The 23,657-nt window shown below is 40.3% G+C and overlaps 1 protein-coding gene across 18 annotated transcripts in view; it reads right to left on the bottom strand.

Moving 5' to 3' along the window:
• Positions 1-23,657, bottom strand: part of EHBP1 (EH domain binding protein 1) — a 211,138-nt gene that overhangs the window by 165,277 nt on the left and 22,204 nt on the right. For all 18 annotated transcript variants that reach the window (XM_027663003.1, XM_027663002.1, XM_027663020.1 and 15 more), the window contains exons 3-4: positions 16,239-16,296; positions 7,203-7,298 (exon numbers count right to left, since the gene is read on the bottom strand). In XM_027663003.1, coding sequence (XP_027518804.1) covers positions 7,203-7,298; positions 16,239-16,296 — 154 coding nt within the window. The remainder of the gene's footprint in view (positions 1-7,202; positions 7,299-16,238; positions 16,297-23,657) is intronic.

Genomic DNA, 23,657 nt, shown 5'->3' with positions numbered 1-23,657 from the left:
TGTGGAATTCTGCATTATGTAAATAAAGTACATGATACCTGCAGGTTTGCTGTATACTGTATAAATTCTAAAGATGTAACTTTCTGTAATCCAGCCATTAAATACTTAAAATTTTCAAGAGTTAACCTGGGGCAATTACCTTTTTGTTTAATTGCTTCCTTTGATACAGCATGAAATGACATAATGAGATTTAATGGGATCATTAACCACTTTATGTTTTAATAAGCTGCTCTGTAATAAGTGACTAAACTCTTAAATATTTCATCCCGCTCGATCTTTTTTTTCTAACTCCCCCAAAAGCTATTAGGACAAGCTTGCAGGCTGACCTAAAACTGCTTCCAAAGTCAGGGTCCAATATTTTATCCCATATAACAAACAAAACCTTCATGCAAGGAAATAATATATAAAGAAAAACAAAACTCTTCTGTCAATGGCAATAAAACTGACTCACACCTCTGAAGGCTACAGAATCAGGTGCTCTGCTGTTTCTGATCATCTGACAGAGGAAAGTAATACTGTCAAATGCAGAGACTTCTTCATGCTCAACATTTTAGCATGTAATTGGAAGCAAGTTGTGAACACTTCTGGAAAATAAATGCAAGTGTATTACCCCCAAACTCCTCCTAAAAGCTTCAAGGACTTCTCAACCCTTACCAAATATTCAGAGAGCATGAAATATGCTGAGACATGGACACTTTGCATATGTGTAAGATATTTCAGATTTAAAGACAAATGCAGACCATTTTTTTGTTAAAGCCAAATTTCTTGTTAGTTTTAAAATGCCTCCAGAAACAGAAAGCCCTAAATAAGTTTATACACATAAACTTCAGCGTTTCCTTGCAACACATAAGTGGCTTTGCTCTTCCACTAAAATGTTTTTATCAGAAGCCCAGGGAGCACCACACAGAGTCCTATTTCTAGCTAGCTTACAAATTTAGTACATGGTCATGTTAACATGATAATTATAGAAATATCACAGTTTCTATTGCAAACAACATTTCACACTTTGAGCCCCATAACAAGTGATGTTTCTACAAATCTAGTTAATCTTTCATCTTATTTTGGATTTGAAGAGAGTAAATACCAGTAAGAAAGCCACAACACCACATACTTCCCTCACTGGCTAACCCGTGTTCTCCATTCATTTCCCACAGAAAACTCATGTGATGAATGTAGCAAACTATTATTTGAGGACTGTACAGCTGACTATGCTTTGGAAAAAAATGCCATTCCAAAGAATAACTCCAGGAGTAATGGTTATAGCAGCCTTTCAAATGCTCGCTGTATGAAAGCATTCTTTGGTAACACAGCACACAAGACCTCACCTCACCTGCAAGCAGATACAAGCTGGAAACACCTTAAGACAAGAGTTATAAACAGATCTCATTCCCATTCTCCTTCCTGAAAGCAAATGCTAATGAAAATTACCTAAAAAGATCAAGGAGCAAACTGCCTCATATCCTGCTTTAGTGTGAAGTGAGTTGGCAAGAGAATTTCTCTTTTATATTTCTTATTTTCTTTACCAATATACCACAGATGCAGAACTACATTCTTCCAACATTCAACCTTGAGTTGAAAACTGTATTTGGGCAAACGGACTGAACAACTTGTCGTTCCTCCTCATTTTAACACATAAAAAAGAATCATCATTTTTAATACCAAGACATGGGTCCCATTTTCCCGTTCCTCTTTCCATCTCCATTCGTGTCTCAGTATGATGCTCCTTTTCAGTATCTTCATATCTTCAACTTAGTTTTAGAGTCTTTTGTTCCCTACCATTTTTTCTTCTTTTTTTTTTTTTTTTCTGGTAAGATGACCTTTGTGTTCAAAAGTAACACTCAGGTGAGAAGCAAATAGTAGAGTAATGTGCAACAGACAGGACATCACCTTACACATTTCCTGTTGTGAGACTCTCAGATGATCATTTCTCCAACTCTCAGTAGAGACTTGTTTTATTCTACCAGCAAAATTCAGCCCATCTCACATTTTCCCAGTAACTGTGTTAAATACTTTCAAAGAGACATGCTGGCTCTCAACAAGCTCAGTCCTACAAGCTTTTCTCTGCAATCCCACCCCTTATCTTCTTTCTGTGACACCATTCTGCCCATCCACCATGCCAACTACCCAAAACCAGTCAACTCTTCTGGACTTGGGCATGGGGAGAGCAACAAAGAACAAGTCAGTAACATTTTTCTGTTCTCTGTTGACCATCAACCCCTTCCACAAGGAGCTTTGTCAGGGATTAGATCCTTTCTGCAATGTATAAAGTGGTTTCAGAAGACTGAAGAAAGGTAAACTTTCTCCAATAATTCAGGTAATATTCAGAGTTATTTTTGTATCTCTTGCAATAGGAATGAAGGACATATCAGAAAAGAAGAGACTGGTCCCTTTCCTAATCAGTAGCCAGAGTGGGTAGGGAAGATCTTCAGACTGTTAGTCCCTTCCTCCCTTCTTTCCCTATGCCTCCTCCCTAAGCGTTCCTGGATTTTGAAGCTTGTCCTTCAATTAGATCACTTCATACCAGTCTTAATCTTCAGTCTTTCTTCTTGGGGAATAGCTACTTAAGGACTGTCATACTGAATCAGATCAGACGATGACAGGGTTTGTGATCTTCCTCTACCAGTGGCCGGCAGCAGATGCTCCAAGCACTCCAGCATCTGTCCCCAGCTTTTGTACTTGGTTGTTTGAAGCTGCAGAAGACTCAAAATTTGACCCAATTCTTCTCCCATTCAGTGCTGATTACAGAGGTCTGATTAGTCTAGAAAATCACATACAACTGTGATCAGCTTTAATTGGAGCTGCCAGAAAGCAGGGAGCTCTGAGCAGACCGGCAGAAACATCCCTGTGCATCAGCACACCAAGCTCACACTTTCCTGGAAAGCCTCTGGGCTAGAAAGGCAAGAAAGACTGAATGACCTTTTTTTTTTCAATTTATTTTCTTACAATTAGTAAAATTAGTGGGAGCATAATCCTTTACATCTTTAAACATTTAATTTTTTAATGTGCAAATGTGCTCACTTCCTTGGGTTTATGATTTTTATATCTGGCACAAAACACCTTGTCTATGGAACTGTTTTTCCCTCACGTGGAATATTCTCCATAGTGTCCAGTCAAGCCACTGGTCTCTCCTAAACTGAAATAAGTATGCTCTGAACCTGAATTTGCTGTTTGCTTACAAGAAATGGCTTCATGAAGAAGTTTAGGGGTTTTTTTCCCCTTCCTTGAGACAATGTATTGGCTTTGCTGCAGTGTTCCTGCCAGTGCATGGCTAGTTACTATTTTATAATCAAAGCATGATTGACTTGGGCTTTCAAGAAGAATGACAGGGATTTATTCTGAGTATTTTGTGGGGACAGGAATATTTTCAACAACACAAGTATGCTCTGATCATCTATTTCATTTTTTATTTTACTCCTAAATATTTTTTTGTGGGCTTAGAAAGCTATGCTTTAAAAATGTCTTTTTCAAACTCTGGAATTAAGAGCTGATAATTGTCCCTGTTGTTGCAATTGTACATTAGTGTGATAAACCATGTACATTACCAACAAAACAAGTGTTTTTTGTAATCCAATAAAGCAAAGTCCATGCTTACTCCAGAAGAACAAACATTTTTGCTTGGGAAGTTCACTTTGCTTTTAAGCTAGAAAATAATGATGTTGCAATTCAAAGCCTCACAGTACAACTGATGTTCATTTAGCTTTGCTAAAAGCACTGGGCTTGCTTGGCAGTGAAAATTTCTCACTTAAAATCTCTCTCAGTTCATAAAGATCTGTATTTGTGCATAAAAACCACAGAAAAGTATACAAGTTTTCATATGTGGTAGTTAAAATTTGCTAATGCAGGGACTCTAAGAAAATAAAAAAACCATGGAAACAACAAAAAATGGGAATTCGGCTATGGCTTTTCTGGCATTTGTGAATATTTCCATGAAAGCACCAGAAATCGTGGATTTTAAATGCACAATAGGCTTATTGTTTCACGATGTTTCTTTCTCCCCAGTTTGGTTGAAAAACCCAAGGCACAACCAAACACTAGTGTGGAGCATAGTAAAGGAAAAAGTTAAACTTTCAGAACAGATGGAACTTTTTATGCAATTAGCACTTCAGCAGCTGCATGGGCAGGAGCTAAAGCTGGTCAAGGGAAGCTGAATCAATATATCCATATGATGCTTTTCCCCACATGACTCTAGAGCATTATGAAATTTTACCAGCAGCGCAGAATTAATTAAAACAAAAAGCTTATATTTATTTGAAATTAAAGGTTTCTAAAGGAAGGTTGTAGTCTCTTTAGTACTTTGCTTGGAAACAAGTTGACACCCAGACCAGGGATGTGCAGATAATGCAGAACATCTCATCTGTTGACTGATCACAGACACTTTGTTAGGCAGCTCTCAAGTGTCCACTGGAGAGGATACTCTTAACATTCTCATCAGCACTTGAAACCCTGACTTATCTCCTAATCCTACCAGCAACACATTTCAACAGCCACTTACGAATGCACCGCCACTACTGTGTGAATCATTTCCCACAACACACAGCTGTCTATCTGGAGCCCACTCTTTCCCTTTCCTGCACTTCCATTTCCAACAGCACCACTGCACTCGTTCGTTATCAGTGATTGCTGCACAGCTCTGTCAGGGCAGCCAGCTCCCATCGGTGAGCTCTGCCAGGGTTGGACAAGGAGTCAGCAGCTTCCCTTTGCTTTTCAGGTGGCAGTGAAAGAGAACAAATACTGCTTGTTAAACAGCATGGCCAGGCTAAAGTGTACATACTGCAAAGTGCCAAACCCTCCAAAGCCACTTGCCTTCGCAGGGCGGTGGCTCCAAAAAGGACTTTTACAGAACATCAAGACGAGCTGTCTCTTTTTCTGAGCTTTAATATTTTCAAGCTTTTTGTCTCCCTCCTTCTAGATGAAGGAACAATATAAATACTCGATTTTCAAGTCAGCTCCCCAAAAAGGCTGCTGCAGTGTGCTATTACATACTTCTCGCTGCTCCAGTGCTGACCAGACAATGCATCAGCTGTGTGAAAAACAGCTAGTTCTTTCTGACTGTCTTTGCCCAGAATGTACCAGCTATGGTACATATGCCAGCTATGTGGGTGTTAGGACATGTCCTGCACTACAGCTGAAGTGCCACTTTAGCGCTGAGCCAACAAAGGCATCAGGTGACTGGGCACAGCCTATACTGGGCTAATACCATCTTCTGCCTGCAATCCCCTACCCCTCACAGCTCAATCACTCCAGCAGGCTGCTGGTCTCACACAGGTACAGTGCTCCTGGTGCATCACACAGCCTGTTCAAACGGCTGCTCTGTGCCACACTTGCACACCCTTACAGAGAAAAAAGTGTGCTTGGCCACATATAGGCACTCTTGTTGGAAGAGCCAGAGGATCAATTAGAGCAGATTTTACATTAAGAGCTGCCTGACAGTATGATGGTTCTACGATCTCAATATTCTGACTATAAAAGCCAGGGTTCATTCCCCGGAGATCAGTGGGTACAGTTTTCAGATGGCACAGCCGCTGGAGTTATTCACGCTCCTACCTCTCCTCCCAGAACAATTCTTGTGACAGGCAGGCTCATTTTGGTGGGAGAGGAGGAAGTCCAGTGAACAGATGTGCCTGCAGAATCAGTGCTGGATAACATTAAGCTTGTAGTAATACCTGAGACTGGCTCCAGAGGCCCTTCTGTCCCCTCACTAGATGGTCCTGGCCCTCGCTCTCAGTTACACAACTAACAAAGTTGTGCTGTTCTACACAACACAACCCTGAAGCAGTGCAAGTGTAAATAAAAAGGTGGGATGGCAGGAGAAGGTTGGAAGATACTTTAACTCCAAAGCCACAGTATCACAGAGACCCAACAGAAACTTTCTCATTTTTCACATTTTACTGCAATCACAATCAAGAATTGTGTACATTTCTGCTTCACTTTAAATGCTGAAAATATCCAGCAGCATTTACTGTGTTGCATAATCATGTTCAGATTATATAGACATGTAGCCTTGTCACATAATGCTAATAAGTTTCTTAATCCAATTAGAGGTCCTTGCAGCAAACAATTTTTGGTAGTGAACTTTCGAATCTCAGTTGAAGACTGTGTTTGCTAAGAAGAGAAACAAATCTATGATAGTTGCCATCACTGTCAACCTAAAAAGTTTGTGTTCATGGTTAATCCCAAAGACAGGAGGGAAAACAAAAAAAGACACCTCCCCTCTTTCAGGTTTAATGAACCAAGTAATAAATTCCCATTCTAAGGCTAATCAGAAGCCACGTCCAAGCAGCTACTCAGAGGAGTCCCCAAGACAAAGAAATACAAATATTACTAATTAGAAAGAAGTAACTTACTGTTGCCCTAAGCTGTAAAGGGAGCAGTTATAAATAAGAACAGTCAGAGTGTAGATGGAGGCACCAGAATTAAGAACAAGAAAGAATTAATGGAATAAAAATCCCAGAAATCTTCAGCTTCCTGGTAGCCTCCTATCCTGTCACACGTGCAAAGCTGCATTGTTTATCTTTATGCAGACAGGCCTTGCCCAATGATATTTGGGAAATAAATTCTAGCATCACTTCCTCCTCCTGCTTCACAGCCACAGAAACAGCCTTCTTTTTTAATAGAAAAAAGGCAGTTCCAAAAAAAAAAAAATTCCCTGTAAAATCTTATAATTATCTGTACTACGCAAATACTCCACATCCACTCTTACAATTGCAATCACATAAGTGCTGTGATGTTTGTGTGGCATACTAAATAATGGGAAATTAAGAGCTGGATTCTGATTCTTAGCCAATAGTGTGCACTGCAACTGAACAAGGAAGTCTAGATATTACTGCTATGACAGCTTCTGGCTTGCAGTATCTAAAGAAAACCAACCAGACTATAACCCATGCCAAGTCCTTACACATGTACTACGTGCACAGTTACACATGTACTGAATTCTGTGCCAATGACTCGCCATAATCAGCTCAATGGGTATTTTCAGCGTGTTAACTAAACTACAAAAGTAAGCTCTGGCAGGGAACAGACCATCCCTCTCTCCTGGATTTAAACTGAGGACATAAGGTTTTGCAGTTAACGACTTAAACCCTGCAAGATTAGACCTTGTGATCATAATCTGACATTTCCAGACAGAATTTTTCATATGTTGTTCATAGTTGTTTACATATGAAATAGTAAAGATTATGCTTTTAAAAAAACCCCAAACCTACCTTGAAGAGAGTCACAGTAATTTCAACATTTTCAGGTACAGGCCATACCACCACCCCGCGGTATGGGTTCTTGATTCCAGGCTGCCAGCTGTGAGCCTAAAGGAAGAAAAGGAACACTTGTCTTAAAGCCATTATAAAAGTGCTGACTCAACTCCCACAGGACCCCAGGCATGTAGGTAGAAGTAATACATCACTGACTCCAAAAAGGTCATATTCTTATATGTATGGCTCTACTGAACACTGCAAAGGACATGATTAAGAATGACAGTAAGGAAATTCAGACCACTAGCAGGCTTTTTTTTCCCTCCACTGTATTAAAACTGTTCCTCACAAGGTCCTAACCTCTGCATTTTTATTACATAGAACAGGTCAGCATACTGAGAGCCTTGCAAGAGTTAAAGCTGTAAGGTCAGAACTTCTGTAGCAAGCTGAGCTTTATTTTGTGTACAGCACATACTGCAGACTCAATCACATTTACACCTAAACAGAAGTTTTATTTCAGAAAAGAAAAGTGAAAACAATTACTTATAATGTTACTAAAACAATTAAGTTTTTAAGAATTAATATTTTGCGGTACCTACACCTAGAAAACATAAAAAACCCAACAGTTAAATAGACTGAGAACTTGTCTACCTTTGAGTATCAGTATGGCTAGTCCCAAAACATACCATGTGTGAGCATTTCTGTTTTGGAATATGTATGCCTTTTCCCAAGCTCAACTTAAATCTATTTCATGATGCCATAAGACAAATAAGGGAAGGATGTTACTGCACAAGTAACAGTTACAGAGCAGGTGTATTATTAGAGATTTGTGAAAGTTTTATCAGGAAAGAATGTCCGATCTATTTACTGTTATCTGAAGCCTAATCTCATGATTCCAAAGCAGGCCTGGATGAATTTCTGAATAACTGAACAAACAACACTGTCCATAGCTTTACTCCACAAGCACATTTTATATGAAAAAGATATTTTGTGAGCAGCAAAACACACCACAGTAGTTGCCATCCCCACCACAGCCACTGGAGCTCCAGCTCATGTCTCCCTCCCACAGAACCCTCAGCCCCCTGCATGGTTCTCAGCTTGATGTTCAGCACACCCAAGGCAGTGATCCAGAGCCAGGCACACGCTCATCTGCCAGCTACCCTGTCCTTGGGTAGCATCTTGTAAGATAAATCAACTCCTCCTCCATAGGAGTAGTCCATCCTCTTTCCAGATACCAATTTTCACAAAACTAACAGGAGCTCATGGTCTGCCTGAAACCTGTGCTCTCCTGCTGGTTTTGGCCAATACTGCCAATTATGTCAAACTTCTGCTGTCCAAGGTCCAGGCACTGCCAGCCTGCTCAGCTGAGAATCCCTTGTTCCACCTATTAAAAAAAAAAACCCAGCTAGAAAATGAGCATTCACTGGTGCAGTCAATGCTTCACTTCAAGCCCTTTATCAGCGTTTCCTCCCACCAAGAAAGTCAGTGAGACACAATAAACACAAACGGATATATGTGTTTTTCTGTCACGGAAAGCAACAACCAGGAGACAAGCCCCAGCTAATGAGCTTTTAAAGCAAAGCTGTTCTGTGATCATGAATGTTATTAAGTCCTCCTCTGGCTTTGAAAAATAAACACTGTATCACACAAACAGCATGATAGAAAAAGATAACATCAAAACAATGTCTGGGTTGTCGGGAAGGAGAAAGCAAAAGGGGAAAGCAAAGGAGGAGAAAGACAGAGGAGGGTAATTTGAAATTAAGATGCAGACTGCTATTCTAATGCAACATTTCTACTGTCAGGCACCTCTATGCTGCAGTTTCTTGAAGTTACATCTGGCCTCTATCAAAAAACCTTTGCAACTCCCAAATTATAAGCCTTGACTTTTATACATGAGCTGGATCAGGCCACCTCTGCAGGTGACAGGGAATTGCTGTCAGGGCTCACCAAGACAAGGTGCTGCACCTGCACAGTACGTTTCCACTCTAATCCTCACCTCTAACTCCATTTCCCCTCAGGTTGTGCTTTCCAGGCCCACTTTTTCCTCATTTGCTATTAGTCTTCACCAGCCATCTCCCATTGTCTTGGAAGTCAAGGCAAGAGCAGCTAAGCAGAAGTGACTGCCAGCAGCGGGTGCCTCACCCACAGCCCTCCCCTTCCCTGACTTGTCTCCTAGATCTGAGGGATGAGAGCTGTGGTCTGGAAATAGAAGCAGAAGTGCTCTGTTGCGTTTCAAGGTAAAAGCCAACTCTTCCCTTTTGACTGCCTGTAGAAAATGAGAGGAGACAATATAACATGAAAGCTCTTTTAAATCAGGAAACAGGAGCTACAGGAGGGGCTGCTGAAGTACCCTATAAATAGAGTAGGGCTGTGAATGACATAGTCCAACCTACAGTGTTGCTCTGGCACAAAACTGGTGACTGGCAGAGGACGAAATCTCTTACAGAAAGGCTGTAGAGGTGAGCCTACAGACTCACATGGGCACTTCAGGCTATCCAGTTTGGAGATTCGTTTTCTCTCTTTGAAACAGCAACAGTTACAATCCAGACAGCCAACTTTGGAATCCACCATCTGTGATGTGAACATCACAACTGTCCAGTTCAAGCAGAGGAGAAAAGACAGACTTGGTATTACATTATTTCAAGAGCCTACCCTTCCAGATGCTTCATCTGCTCTCTGCCTCCTTCAGTACCACCTTGCCTCATCCTGCCTCTGTTGTGCAGGACAATTGCATGTTACTTTACCGTAAGATCCTGGAGCTGACAATAATATTTTGAGCCTGATGAAAATTATGAAACAGTTTATATTTATGAATCAAAAATATGTTCTTATAGCAAGGCTGTCAATATTGGTTTTTAAAAGCAAAAGCCACCAGAAACAGACCTACCATTGTTCCTCACCTGCAGCCCCAAGAGTGTCTTTACTGTGAGCCAGCAAACAGCTGATTTTCTTTTCCTGATAAATTTTTTGCCAGCTGGCTGTGATCAGACCAGCTCTGCTACTTGTCTGTGTGACAGGCTGCTCAGGGCACAAGAAGCAAGCGGGAGCTCGACTGGCTCCAACAGTGCTTAGGGCAGCTCAGCTTGTGAGGATAATCCCTCTTCTTCAGTGTTATCCAGGCAGAACGCTTACATAGGAAAAGAAAAAAAAATGATAACTCAAGAGGAAGAGCTGACATTAAGCAGCCAGATCCTTCATCTGGTGCTTCCAGTGTGTCTTTTGAAGGCTGAGGATTGCTCCAATTTGCTCTGTGTAATGAGTCCCACCAAAGCCATCTGGGGACAGCTAGAGCTCAGTATGACCTGGCTGCTAGTGGACCTAACTGGAAAAAGAATGGACTGGGAAAAGCTGCTAATTCCCCCACACCAGAGGAAACCTCAACGGGCAGTTTGTGAATGGCTTCTTCCTTTTCTTCTGTACCACAATTCAGTATCACAAAGGGAGACAAATTAAAGACCATACTCCAGACAACAGCTTGCATCCCCATGATCATCTTGAAACCACTGTGCTTGGCCCACCAGTTAAAGAGGTTGGGCATCAGAACAACATTCCTGCCCTGGGATGCAGTCCAAAAAACCCAGCACGTGCCAAAGAGGAAAGTTCAAAGCCTTGGAAACTCCAGGCAGCCTTTGATCAACCCATTGCTGTCAGTGCCCCTTTAGAGCAGAAAAGGAACCCAGCAGATTCCCACAGGTCTTCCCATGAATGTCTTCAATTCATCAGCATGTGTTACAACTGCAACTGTGCATCTGTGTGCATACACATTACTGCTAAAAAGCTACAGAAAGACTGTAAGCTTGGAAAATGGGCAAAACAACTCATCTTCACCACAGATTCTCTAGCACTGTTTAAGCTTAATTTCACACATATACATTCATGATACATTCCTTAATATTCCTGCTGTTACTTTCACCAAATCTTGCCTCATTCACTGTTCACAACAGATGATGCTCAGATAATGAGCTTCTTGCCCTTCTCATCAAGCATTATCTGACATTATCTAGAGGGCTTCTTATCAAAAAAACACAACCAACGAAACAAAAAACCCATCAAAACCCAGACAAACAAACAAACAAATAACTGTGAATGCAAAGTTATTTCTCTCATCGTTTTCTGGGAACTGCCATCACTGCACCTCAGACTGTCACCGCAAGTCAACTTTATGGGATCCCTGGAAAAGAGAACAATATTATGGCCCCAAATTTACAAGCAGGGAAAGAATAACCAGATTCCCTTAATTTAGCAAGGTCTGCTTAAATCAGCAACACCCTCACTTTAGAGGGATTAAGCACAAAACAACCTTTGTTTTGTCTTCCAAAGCAGACTTTTTTGTCAGTCCCTATGTCTGGCACACAAAAAAATGGAAAGATACATCAAATCTAGTTCTAATACTCTTACCTAGCCCTCAGCCAGGAGCTTTGTACATGAGGATGGGACAAAACTGAACTCCCTAAGGCAGCATTTAACCACAGAACAGTGAGTCAGTCTTTTCTGTTCACGTCCTACACCTTCCATAACACCCTCCAACTTCTTTATAGACAAAGCAGTTTTGCTCACCACTCAGTCCTTATGTTCTCCCTAACCACTGTCTGCTCAACAAGGCAGCAATGTGGTAGGAAAACCATTTGCAATTGCCCTACTAAAGACTGTATCATATGCCTAAAATGCATCCACCAACCATTAGAATGACTCATCCTGATTCTGACCACTTACACTTGCAACAAAATGCAATTTTATTACTTTATTAAAAAACTGAGAAGCCACAGGAGTGGCATTATGGAACTGTGCTGGTCCTGGACAGTCACCAGCATGTCAGAGCCACAACATGCCTTTGGAACTCCAGCCAGTGAAGAACCTGACAGTGACAGGCAGGGCTGGCACCAAGCAATGAAGCAGCCAGAGAGATTGCCAAGGACAGCAAAACAGGTGACCCAAGTGCTGCTTTACTGATGGTACAGCCTTGAAAAGAGGCTGGGCAGGCTACTTTTGTGTCCAACAAGGGATCCTTTCTACACCCTGCCCCTCTGCTTCTCTTGGCTCTTACTTCTTACTGTTCAAGTTCTTTCCCTCTTCCCAGTGCTGTTCCTTCTCCTTTGTGCTTAAACAATTTTTGATAAACTTGCAGCAGAGTTGTTGAAATAAGAGGCAAAACACCTTTTTTCACTTTGATACAAAAAGAATCTTTGAAGAATAATTCTGTCAGGCTCTCAGAAGCAAGTGCAAATTTGATTCTTCAGAGGTGCATAATTCAACTATAAGCCCGTGTATGTTCACAGGAATAGTAGAAAGTACCTCCTTGACATCATGGCAACATCTATTTTCAAACTGAAATTTCTTAGTTCAAAGCCTGGACATTCGAGAGCACCTCAGTGAAGTGAAGATAAACATATTTACAACACGTTTTTCCCTTGCTCTACAATAGAACACAGTCATTCTTCTATCAATAAAAAAAAACCCAAAACCAAAAGAACACAAATAAAACAAACAAACAAACAAAACCCAAACAAACAAAGAAACAAAAAAAACCAAAACAAACCAAACAAAAGCAAGTCCAAAAGCCCAGGGCCTGAAAACCTGGTGGCCAACATAAAGGCTAAATAAAATTTGAAGAGTCTACCTGATTTTGAGAACAGACAACATTTGCACCAGTACACAGGTGAACTCCCCCCCTCCACAAGCTGAAAGTTCATTTTGGTTCTAGGATTGCACAGAAATTCTGCCAAGTACAGCAAAACTGCAAATCACCATTTTTTGTCAGCTCCTGGCACACACAATGAATATGCCCAACCACACAGAGCCATGTTGTCTTGAAATTGCCTCATGAAATTCGAAATCAGACTTGCCTATAGAGAGCGGATCCCAAAATAGAACTGTAAGTAACTTAAATCTGCATTAAGGTCAGTAAGTGCTGGATATATTTATGGTCCTGGATCCATCCACCCATCCATCAGTCTGCTATTTCAATGCTCTTTCTAAATGATTATTCGCTTTTCGTTTGCAACACTTTGAAACTCACTGTAATTTAACACATGTACAGCTCCTATTCTGTTTCTCACAGTAACAAGTAAAATATTCAGACTCCTGCACATGATGTCTCCTATTATTTATTCTAATAAAGGGACCACTGTAGCTTACCTGGAAAGAAAGTATGTGGGCCAGGAGGCATATCTAAAATCATAGAAACCTACAAAAATAAGGGCTTCAAAGGACATCACAAACACAGCTTTCAGCTCAGTGGTATCTTATTATATCAGTTAGAGCAGGCCAGTCCCAGTATGTGTCCATAGCACCATCTTCCAAGCCACACTCCATTTTTATTTAATATATCTCTTGTACTTTCCCAGTACAAAAGACACACAGAGCTACTGGAAAGCACCCAATGGGCCATGAAAATGTTTAGATGATCCCTCAGGAGGAAAAACAGAGAGCTGGGACTGGTCTGGATAAGAGAAAGCTTGGGAGTAAGGGGACCTTATCAATATGCATAAATACCTGAAGGGAGGGTGCACAGATAACTGATTTAGGATTTTCTCAGTGGTGCCCAGTAGCAATGGGCAAAAAGTGAAACAGGATGTTTCCTCTGAACATCAAGGAACATTTTTTCCACCGTGAGGGTGACCAAGCACCAGCACAAGTTGCCCTGAGAGGCTGTGGAGTCTCCCACCTTGGAGATATTCAAAGCCAGTCCTGAGCAACTCACTCTGGCTGACACTACCAAGCAGAAGTGTTGGACCAGATGTCCTCCAGCAGTCTCTTCCAACCTCAATCATTCTGTGAGTTTGTGAACTATCTGTTAGGGTTATCCCTTATAATCCCTAACAATCCAAAAAGTTCAGAAATCATAACCTCCAAAGAAGCCTTTACAACATATTCTCAGTAAGTTAAGACCTCATCCCTCTCTTCCTCCTTCTCAAAGAAGCTGAAAAACATAGACAATTATTAATGCTTTGTACTCACTGAACCCAGTGTCCATCAAAAATAAAATAAGAGGAAATATTCATTTGACTTGCTTCCAATAAAGCAATTAGATGGAACAACTATGTTGAATAAAGTATTTTACTGGCAGGATGACTAAGAGATCAAGAACATTTATTGATTTACAGTTTTTGACCCAAAGAGCTCAAATCAACTACCTAAGCTCAGAATTAACTATCTCTGCCCAGGTTTCAGGGCCACTCAGCCTTTTTCAAAGTACATTTGTGGGGTCTTACTAAACATGAATTAATTAGTTAGCCAAAGACTTTTATGAGTCTCAGATAAATCTGCCAGTTTATCCAAAAGTTGCTTCTACTGCCTGGTGACCAAAAGAGAGGACATGCCCTGGAATTTCATGGCCCAGCTGAAAAAACTTCAAGCCCAAAAAGCTGAGCTAATGTCAGAAAATCCTCTCACCTCAGGGAAATGCTGCCATTGGATCCTATAAAAGGGCAGGCAGAAACCCATCATTTCACAAAGCCCTGATGGACTTTTGTTAGGGCTTCTGCTTCTGAACATATTCTGAATCCCAACAAAGCAGTCATTCATGGACAAATACCTTGTTTTTCACCAAGCTTTTCAGGGTTACAATGCTTGGGTAAGCACTGCACTTAACTGCTTAATATATCTTTTCTCTCTCTGTTCTACAGAAATTAAATGAAACTAAAAGAGAAAAGTTATCACAGGGTGAGCCACATCAGACACCACACATCAGCAGTTACTGCCTAGATACACACCAAGCCAGAAATTCAAGGAAACTTGAACTAGTATATCCTTCAGTGAAAAGAGGAACAGTCTGACTGGCTTTGTTGAAGAGTACAGAACAGGGAACAGGAACAGTTACCCTGGAAAAGGTGCCAGACTAAGTTCACAGCCTTGTTTACTTACCAGGTAACACCTTTGGGTTTTCACAACCTAAAGCAGAATTTTGGATGCACACACTGGAGCAGGCATTTAGGCTGTGCAGTCACTTTCAGTCAGTAACCAGTCTTTATCCAAAACAGCTTAAAATAACTTATACCTCAAGTTAAAAGACAAAATACAACAAATACGTATGACAATCAGAAAGAGAAGTCAGGAAAAGAGGAGTACCACTAAAAAAAGAACCTCAAAGTCTCTCCTGAGCAGGGTAGAAAACTCTATATCACATTTTCTAAATACTTAACTTCTTCAACAAGTAATTATTTCAAGATATCTTCTCTATCATGGGTGCCCTCTCTCCACCATCACAGAGTTCTTGGAAGTATCATTTTGTGTCACATGCATAACCCCCCAAAAAAGAAGCTTTGACCATCTCCTTTTTAAATAAAGTGATTAAGAATTATTAGAAGTTCCAAAATTTCCCCTCTGACAAGGCCACCTGCCATAAGCCCAATCAAGATACGAGGCAACAGTGTGGGGAAAGGGAATGAGCAAGACTGAGTCATCTGAAGGTGGAGATACTCCTGGGAAGGGAGGAAACCAGTGTGCACTCTTGCCCCCATGCAAGATAAACTTATGCACGTCCAGACACTGGATAGACTTCCCATTCCTCAGGCTGACAAGTTCTTAGTCATAAACCACAAATTCATAGGCTTTCTCACAGTGTTAGTAGATGTAAAATGTAAAAATTCAATGCAAAGATACACTGCTGGGCTGAAAGAGCCTGCAATTATTATTTTTTATTTGTAGCATTTCGAATTATGAAATAGCATCTTATTCAGACTTTATCTGCCTATTGCAGGGATGTCAGATTCTTTATTACTTTTTTTTAATTATTTTTAATACACTCGTAGTGGTGAAACAGATAGTCCTTTCTAATTAGGTCCAGCAATTAATAACTGAAATTGAACTGATGATGATACAGTTCTGCTAAACAACCAACCAAAGCTGAAATTGGAGTTGAGTTCCCATAAATTAGCACTGACATCAACAGCAGCTTATTCTGAGCTTTATGGATAAACTGAGTTAAAAAGAAAAGGTAACAACTGAAATATTTCTCATTTATATGGCTGTTCCCCACATTAAAAAAACCCCAGTCCCTCAAAGAGCTGACCCTGCTTCTCAGTGAAGTTGGGACTTAGTAAGCAATCAACTAACCTTAGAGGATTTTCTTCTGCTTCTTCTTGTCCAAACCACCACTAGTTTATCTGGCTGCCTGTTGAAGATAAGGAAGAAACAGCTTAATTTACAACAAGATCAATATGTAAACAGTTTATATTAAAACTCTTGCAACACATAATGACATCCTTAGTGGATAACACGATGTCTTAAAAATAGCTCATCTGAAAACCACTGTCAGCATCAGTCATTTAACAGGAAAAATAACATGTATTTATAGAAAAAGGCTGTCCTCCAATCCACACAGTAATGTCATCACTGTCCTCCTGCTCTCCTTGCCTGTGGACATCTCCCCAGAGCCAGCAGCACACCTGAGCAGAAACTCTTCCATGGGGCAGAGAACAGGATCCACAGGATCCAGACTTCATAAAGACACCTTGGAAACAATCTGGTACCCAAAATAAACATCAATGCAAATTCTAGTTGGAATTCCTATGCAGACATATTGAAAAGGTACTGCTAAGCAGCAAAAAACAAACAAACAAAAAAACCCACAAAAAAACCCACAAAAAAACCCAAAAAACAAAACCCCAAACCAAACAAAAAACCAACAACCCCCCCCCCAAATCAAACCAAAACCAAAACAAAACAAAAAAACCCCCAACAACAACAAAAAACCCCAAACCAAAATAACATAAAAACCCCCAACAACAGGTAATTTCAGGTTTTCCTACACAAAGGATTACTTTTTTTACTTGAATAACACAAATAATACGAAAATTGAGTCCTCTGCTCCCCCTCAAAATCTCCTTGGATGACCAGACAGATAAATCAGCACTTCCTCAGCTTTTACTCCAAAGGACAAACGTGTTGAAAATCAGTGTGGCTTCTCAAGCAATTGCTTATTTGGCATTTTTAATGAATGTAGAAGGAAACCTCAATAAAGGACACTTCCAGTACAAATTATTTTCTCTTTAACTTTATTAAGAGTTATTTCTTGGTTAATAATTACGGCCCTATTACATATTTATTGGTTTTACAGTTGTGTTTGAGTGATTTTTGATATTGACTTAACTCCCAGACTTTTTTTTCCCTCCCATGATACACTTCCCATTGTATGATGACCACAATTCTGGTCCCACTTCCAGACATATAATCCCTCTTCTGGAGACTCCTGACTCCATTCCAGCTTTGTTTTCTGGCTGACAACCTGAACTCCATTATCAAACCCACCTACAAATCCACCCACAAATGATTTTCAATGGAGGTCACATCTCCACTTAAAAGTACTCAACCTGCAACTCTGCCTGGAAAAACATTGCTACTCAGAGTTTTGAGACACTGATGCAATCCTTGAAGCAAAACAAATCACAAGGGGCAATGAAATCATTACTAAAAGATGCACCCAAAAAATCCCACACTTCTATCCTAACTTTTCAAATGAAAATTCAACTGCTTTAATAATCATATATTTATTTTGTTTAAGTACTGAGCACAAGTTACTCCTTCAGCTTCAAGTATGAGAGAAATCCACATCCAGAGGTACTTCACTAAAAAAAAAAACAAGGAAGGTCATCACAGTACAGAGATAGAAAATTTAGCAAAATGGAGTGGGGAGAGAAGGGAAGAGAAGAAAACATCCCAAAGGATGAGAGTCCCCACTATGTATACCACATGTTCACTGAAACCAAACAGTAAGCACAGTAGTTTTTCTAAGGGATTGTCTTCAAGAAAGTCACAAATCCAACAATTTCTATATATCTTCATAGAATTGTTGTACAAGCGAAACCAAGAGCAACCTTTACTCCCACAGTCTGTTCCTTGTTCTCCTATGCCAAAACACTTTTAGAAGAAAAAGCCCAGCTCATATTTTTAATCAGCAAATTTGCATTCAAGGTTATTGGTGATGTCTCAGTGCTAGGAAGTAGCCAAAATCACATAGTGCATGTTGCTCATTGAATTCAATAGGTAGTATTTCCTACTTCAAACTTCCCCCCTCCTTTAACACCATAAACCTCAGCTGCTCATTAGCCAATAATTAAAGCCAATAAAATCACCTCCGAAGAATTAGACTGAAGACCAGTTTTAGTATCTTTTATACATTTACAAAGTAAACTTGGAGATCATTCCAAATACAAAATCCACAATGGTGCAAGCTGAACAAACACTAATGGTCAACTATTAAAAAAAATTAAAAATTAATTTTCTATGCTGCACAAACAACACTTCTCATTTCTTTAAACCCACCAGCTTTCATATAGTCACTTATCCAGCAAAGCCAGTATCCATAAGGTAAGGAATAACACACTGCTAACCTTAAGACAATGGAGTTGGAGCAGGGGAAAAGAACTGGGTTTTAGCTGAACAGCTACATCTCCACACTAAGTAATTGCTTCAATCCATACAATCCCACACCACTGACCTTTCAGTAGAAGTATTTAATACTGTACTGGAATCTACCACAATTGCCTTGGGGATGCTGTGCATTTCCCACCATGTCAAGCATAGCCAAGGCAGCAGCACTTCCCTGGGAGTGGGGCTGAAGGAAGCCATCAGCACTGGGACATCAGGTACTGCCACTGGGAAAAGCAGGGATCCAGTGGAAGGTCCAGTTTGGATCCAAAAGATGGTGTTTTATAAAGCCTACCATAAACCTGTGGTTGGTATTTACTCATTTTTGTGTGGTTCACAAGAAACTATTCCTGAAGAAAGGCAGTTTACAGTGGTAAACTTATTTTATTACTGACAAGTGAAACTTAGCAAAGAAGCAGGGAAGACTCTGATTTCACAGTCTGTGGCTCTGCAAAAGAGCTTCATCAATGCCCTACATACCAAGCAACTAAAGTGGGATTTAACAAACAAATGTATAAAACACCTATAACTCCAAACCATGGTGGCTTTTTTATCAGATGGAAGCCATGATTCTGATATCTTTGATTCTCCCACTGAAACAACTGATTAAAAAATATGTATTTATAATACTGGAATCAGACTTTGACATATCCACAAGTAATAAAGTAATAAAAACATTCCGCATACTGAAAAAAACCCTTGTACGCTGCAAATTTCACCATTGAAAAGGAGGTTGTGCAAAATTCAAGGTCTTCCGGGGCTTTGTTTGATTATTCCAGGAAATATTTGGCACAACATTTTGATTGCAGAACTCTCCAAACATCATTTGTGAAAGAAGGACATGAAAGGTATCAGTCTCCTGTTAACTCTTGTTTTGTAAACCTTTTAGCAGAAGCTGATAACATGAACCAAGACATATTTCTCCACCAAACTTAAGGTTCAATTACAAAAAACTTTGTAAAAGGCTTCGGTTTAGAATTTGTTGTTGGAAAGAATTGCAAATGCACTTTAATTAGGAGCACTGAAGCCAATGGTAAGACCAATGACTAACTACCTTTTGATGAAAGGTGAGAAAACAGGTAACAGTATTTTTTGTAACAAGGTATTTAAACTTTCAATAACCTTTAAATGCCTGTAAAGTGAAAGATACCTTTTTTGTATGTACCCCACAGCTACAGCCTGGATGTTTGTTTTGGCTCTGAATTGCCCAAATGTTGGGTTTTGCCTTCCCCCCTCCTTTTTTTCCTTTTTTTTTTTTTTTTATTTTTCAGCTGAGCTTGTTTTATACTTACTATGTTTGATTTGAACTGCATTAATTTGTACAGGCTGCTAGATTACTCCTGTGAAGCAAGCTTAAAAGAGTATAATTAATAAGAGAGGCAGCAGTGTTAGCACAATAGCATGCAGATGCACCTATTGAAGGATAAAAATAATTACTTGAGGACTAATGTCAAAGTACTTCTGATAAGATTTTTTTTTAATAACCTTTTGTCCCTTCTGCATTGTGCACACCAGGCAAGATTTTCATTAGGAACCAACCCTCCCACCCCACCAGCACACAGCTTCCCACACGACTGCTGAAACGCTATCAAGGCTCTCTAATGGTCTCTTAAAAATAAATGTGGTTCGTTCTGCACCACCATTAATTTACTTTTCCTCATTTTACAGATAATTACTTTGAAAAGCACTCTTTGTAGTGCAGTCTTCTGCACTGGGACCTACACTATGTATTACCATTAGCCAAAGCCTTTCCTGAGCCTTATACTAAGCTTTTTTTTCCTTCAGAATTTCCTGTTGGTCACAATCAATGAAATTTCACAGCTGCCAACAACTGCAGGGAGTGCAGTCAAGTGCTGCAGATGCTTTAACCAGGCCTGGAGACACTGTTGGAATGATGTCATGGATTGATGCACTTGCCAAATGAGCCCTCTTGCAGAGTGAAGGTACAGCACTGACTGCAAGAGCCAGAGACATTAACGAGAAAATCAAACGCAGTGCAGATAAAACCCTTCTGAGACAACTGTAAGATGAAGTTATGAGATGAAGTTTTGCATTTCAGGAAGGGTTTGGGGTTTTCTTCCCCACCTCACCTTAACTTCCACGGTAGAAGCTCAGGACTCCTGGGTAAGGCCTGTGCACAGACTTCTGAACCATCTCACAGCATTACCATGTCAGACTACCTGAATCAAAACAGCAGTCTCCCAATCCAACTCGTTGTGGAACACTCATCAAGCCCCTAAAATAAGGCAAAGTTTGTTCTTCCATCATTGAAACCACCCAGTAGACTTAGCAAGGCTGAGAAATTTCAAAAGAGGAATCATTAAAACAGGGAAAGTAAGAGGACACCATCTGTCCACTTCTGCATCTTCACTTTCTAACACAGAAAATTCCACCTTCGTTTCTTCCCACCAGAGGTCTCTACAGGTTTTTTCAAGATGACACAAGCTGTAGAAAGACCAAAATTTTCCCTGTGAGATGGATTTTAGGGGTTTTTTTAATACATCTGCAGCTAAACAAACTGGCCTCTACAAGACTTACATCTCTAGATTATGCTTTGCTTTTCAAAAGAAGCTCTAGTTTGCCTTTGCTTGATTTAAACAAAATAGGGAAAAGGCAAGACACTACGACCTATTTTACAAGTGCAATCAGACCCACTGAATCTGCACAGCATCTATTTGCAAGACAGAGTGGAATGTGTAGTATGTACTGCTGATTACTTGATTTTCTTAAACCAAACACAAATGAAGTTTGCAGAATGAGCTGAATTAAACAAAGCCCAAGTTCATCCATTATTCAGAACAAGCGACAAGGACAGATTCGACTTAATTTTTTAAGGAGTTATTGCAGCAAAGAATCTTGAGCAAAACAACCTCTACAGAACGTACCTAGCAAAATCTTTTTTTGAAGTTTTTTGCAACAGAATGTTATACTGCAGAATACACAAACTGACACTAGTCTTCATAAACTGTGTTCTTTAATGTCCTTTTGGCAGTTACATAAGGATGCCTTGACTAGTCCCTGAATTTGATGTCACATCCAGCTGCCCTCCATGTGGAAGCTTTCTTTTCCTGGTCCAATTTAGCCCTGCTTCTCCCAAGGAGGAGTTAAGAGTACTGCACAAGAAGGGCCAAGTGGATTTCTTATCTCACTCTCTTACAATCATAGACACTCCCCTTAGGCAGACCTTTACTCCAGCAATGCTTAGTCCACAGATTTACACTACACAACCACCTTACCACACCACAGGTTAGACACACCACCCAATACTCTATAACAAACGATACCAAAACTCCCAAGAGTTGCTTAAGGAAAGCTTGCTTGTGATACCAACCTCCCCAGTCAAGTAAGTTCAGGGGACTCTGACGGACTGGCAGGAAGGAGCACAGGCTAATGGGGCCATTCAGACAAACCCTGAATGAAAAGAGTGGAGCATATTCTTTTTTAAAATCACTTTACAGTGGAAGGTTCACAGGAAGCTCCCATGAGCTCCCATGAGCCAGATCTTTCTCAGATTTTCCTTTTTATGTTCTTTTGTCAGGATATTCAGTCTTCTACATTTTCACAACAACAAATCAATGTTTTTTTTTTAAAAAAACCCCCGCCCGCACAGTCCATCGGGGCCTGACCCGCAGTGAACCCGCTGAACTCACTGCTCTGATCCTCTTCCCTGCAGAGCTGGGGCCTGACAGCTGCCACGTGAGTAAACACAAAATAGTTAGGAAAAAAACCCACCTTTTCACCTCATACATAACAGTGCATTTGAGAGCTGGTTTGAGAAGGTGAAGTCCCAGACCATCTACGTGCTGTGAAACCCAAGTGCCCAAGGCAGACCCCTGTGCACCCATCCCACACTTCCTTAGAGGAAACAAGGGATCACCATGTTCGCTGAGGTGTAAGGCAATTAAACAGACTAGTAACAAGAATCATCGAAAAACAGTTTTAGCAAACTTGAGCCAGGAATTTTGAATTCAAATTCCATCTCCTGTCCTCACTGACTATACAAGCGTGCAGAAAATTTTAAGGTGGACACTGAGCAGCATCAACCCTCCCTTTGATTTTAATCATGTTCCATGACCTACTCATACTTCTACCTATAGACAAAAAATAACATCTCTGTACAACAATGTATGTGAGTTACTGAGGATGCCCTACTGTGTTATTTCTTCATATTTTGAAGCACTACGAGTATAAATGTTAGATTTATTCTCATGATAAAAAGTGCAAAAAACATAAGAAAACTAAAACTCTTTGACTGACAAACGCTGCCTGAAACATAGTTTCAAGCCATCAAAAACAAATGCCCACATTAAATAATACCTTTTCGTCCTAAAAAATATGCAAGAGACTTTCTGGCACACCATTGTTGGTTTTAATAGAACCCTATTCCCTTTTGCATACTTTATTTCTTTTTCAAACAGCATTCGAACAGAAGGGTTTTCTGGTTTTCAGTCTGGAAACAGTAGAGAAAAAAAATTCTTTTTCTGCAGTTCCTGCAGAGCAGGAAAGTGTGCATCTTCCACCAGAACCACAGTTTTAGGAAACTAAACTATTCACAACAGAAACTTCCTCCTCCAATTTGTCTAAAATATATTTGAGAAATTCTGCATAGCCTACCATGAACAATTAAAGAGGAGGATGATCCTTGCTGCTCTTACTGCCTGGGCAAGTTTGACACTCACACACACGAACAAGGGCTTTTGCTTCTGTTCCACAGAAAACCCAATGTCTACAGTAGGACTTATACACAGCAACTTCCAGAAGCTACAAAGCACTAATGCCTCCATCCTCCTCTCCTTGCAATATGTGGACACATCCCAGAGAAGATTACAGTTCAGCACAGGCAGGAGTAAAATCTGGCACCATATGTCTTTTAAAGCTCCCTTCCAAACCAACAGCACCAGGGTTTTTTTCTCTTTTATTACTTAAGACCATATTTTAGATTACACAAAGCAGCTTCTACCATTTGAAGACACATAGAAATTGTGAACATACTAAAAGCTTCTGAGTGGGCAGCACGGGTGGAACAGTACCGGCTTGCAGGGTTTGTCTAGAAGAGAAGGTTCACATCACCACCTCAGGTGCTCAGGTTATGGAACTGAGATGGTT

Source organism: Corapipo altera, unplaced genomic scaffold, assembly GCF_003945725.1.
Source record: "Corapipo altera isolate COAL_440 unplaced genomic scaffold, ASM394572v1 94, whole genome shotgun sequence".
Taxonomy (NCBI): Eukaryota; Metazoa; Chordata; class Aves; order Passeriformes; family Pipridae; genus Corapipo; species Corapipo altera.
This window is presented reverse-complemented; position numbering and strand designations above follow the sequence as displayed.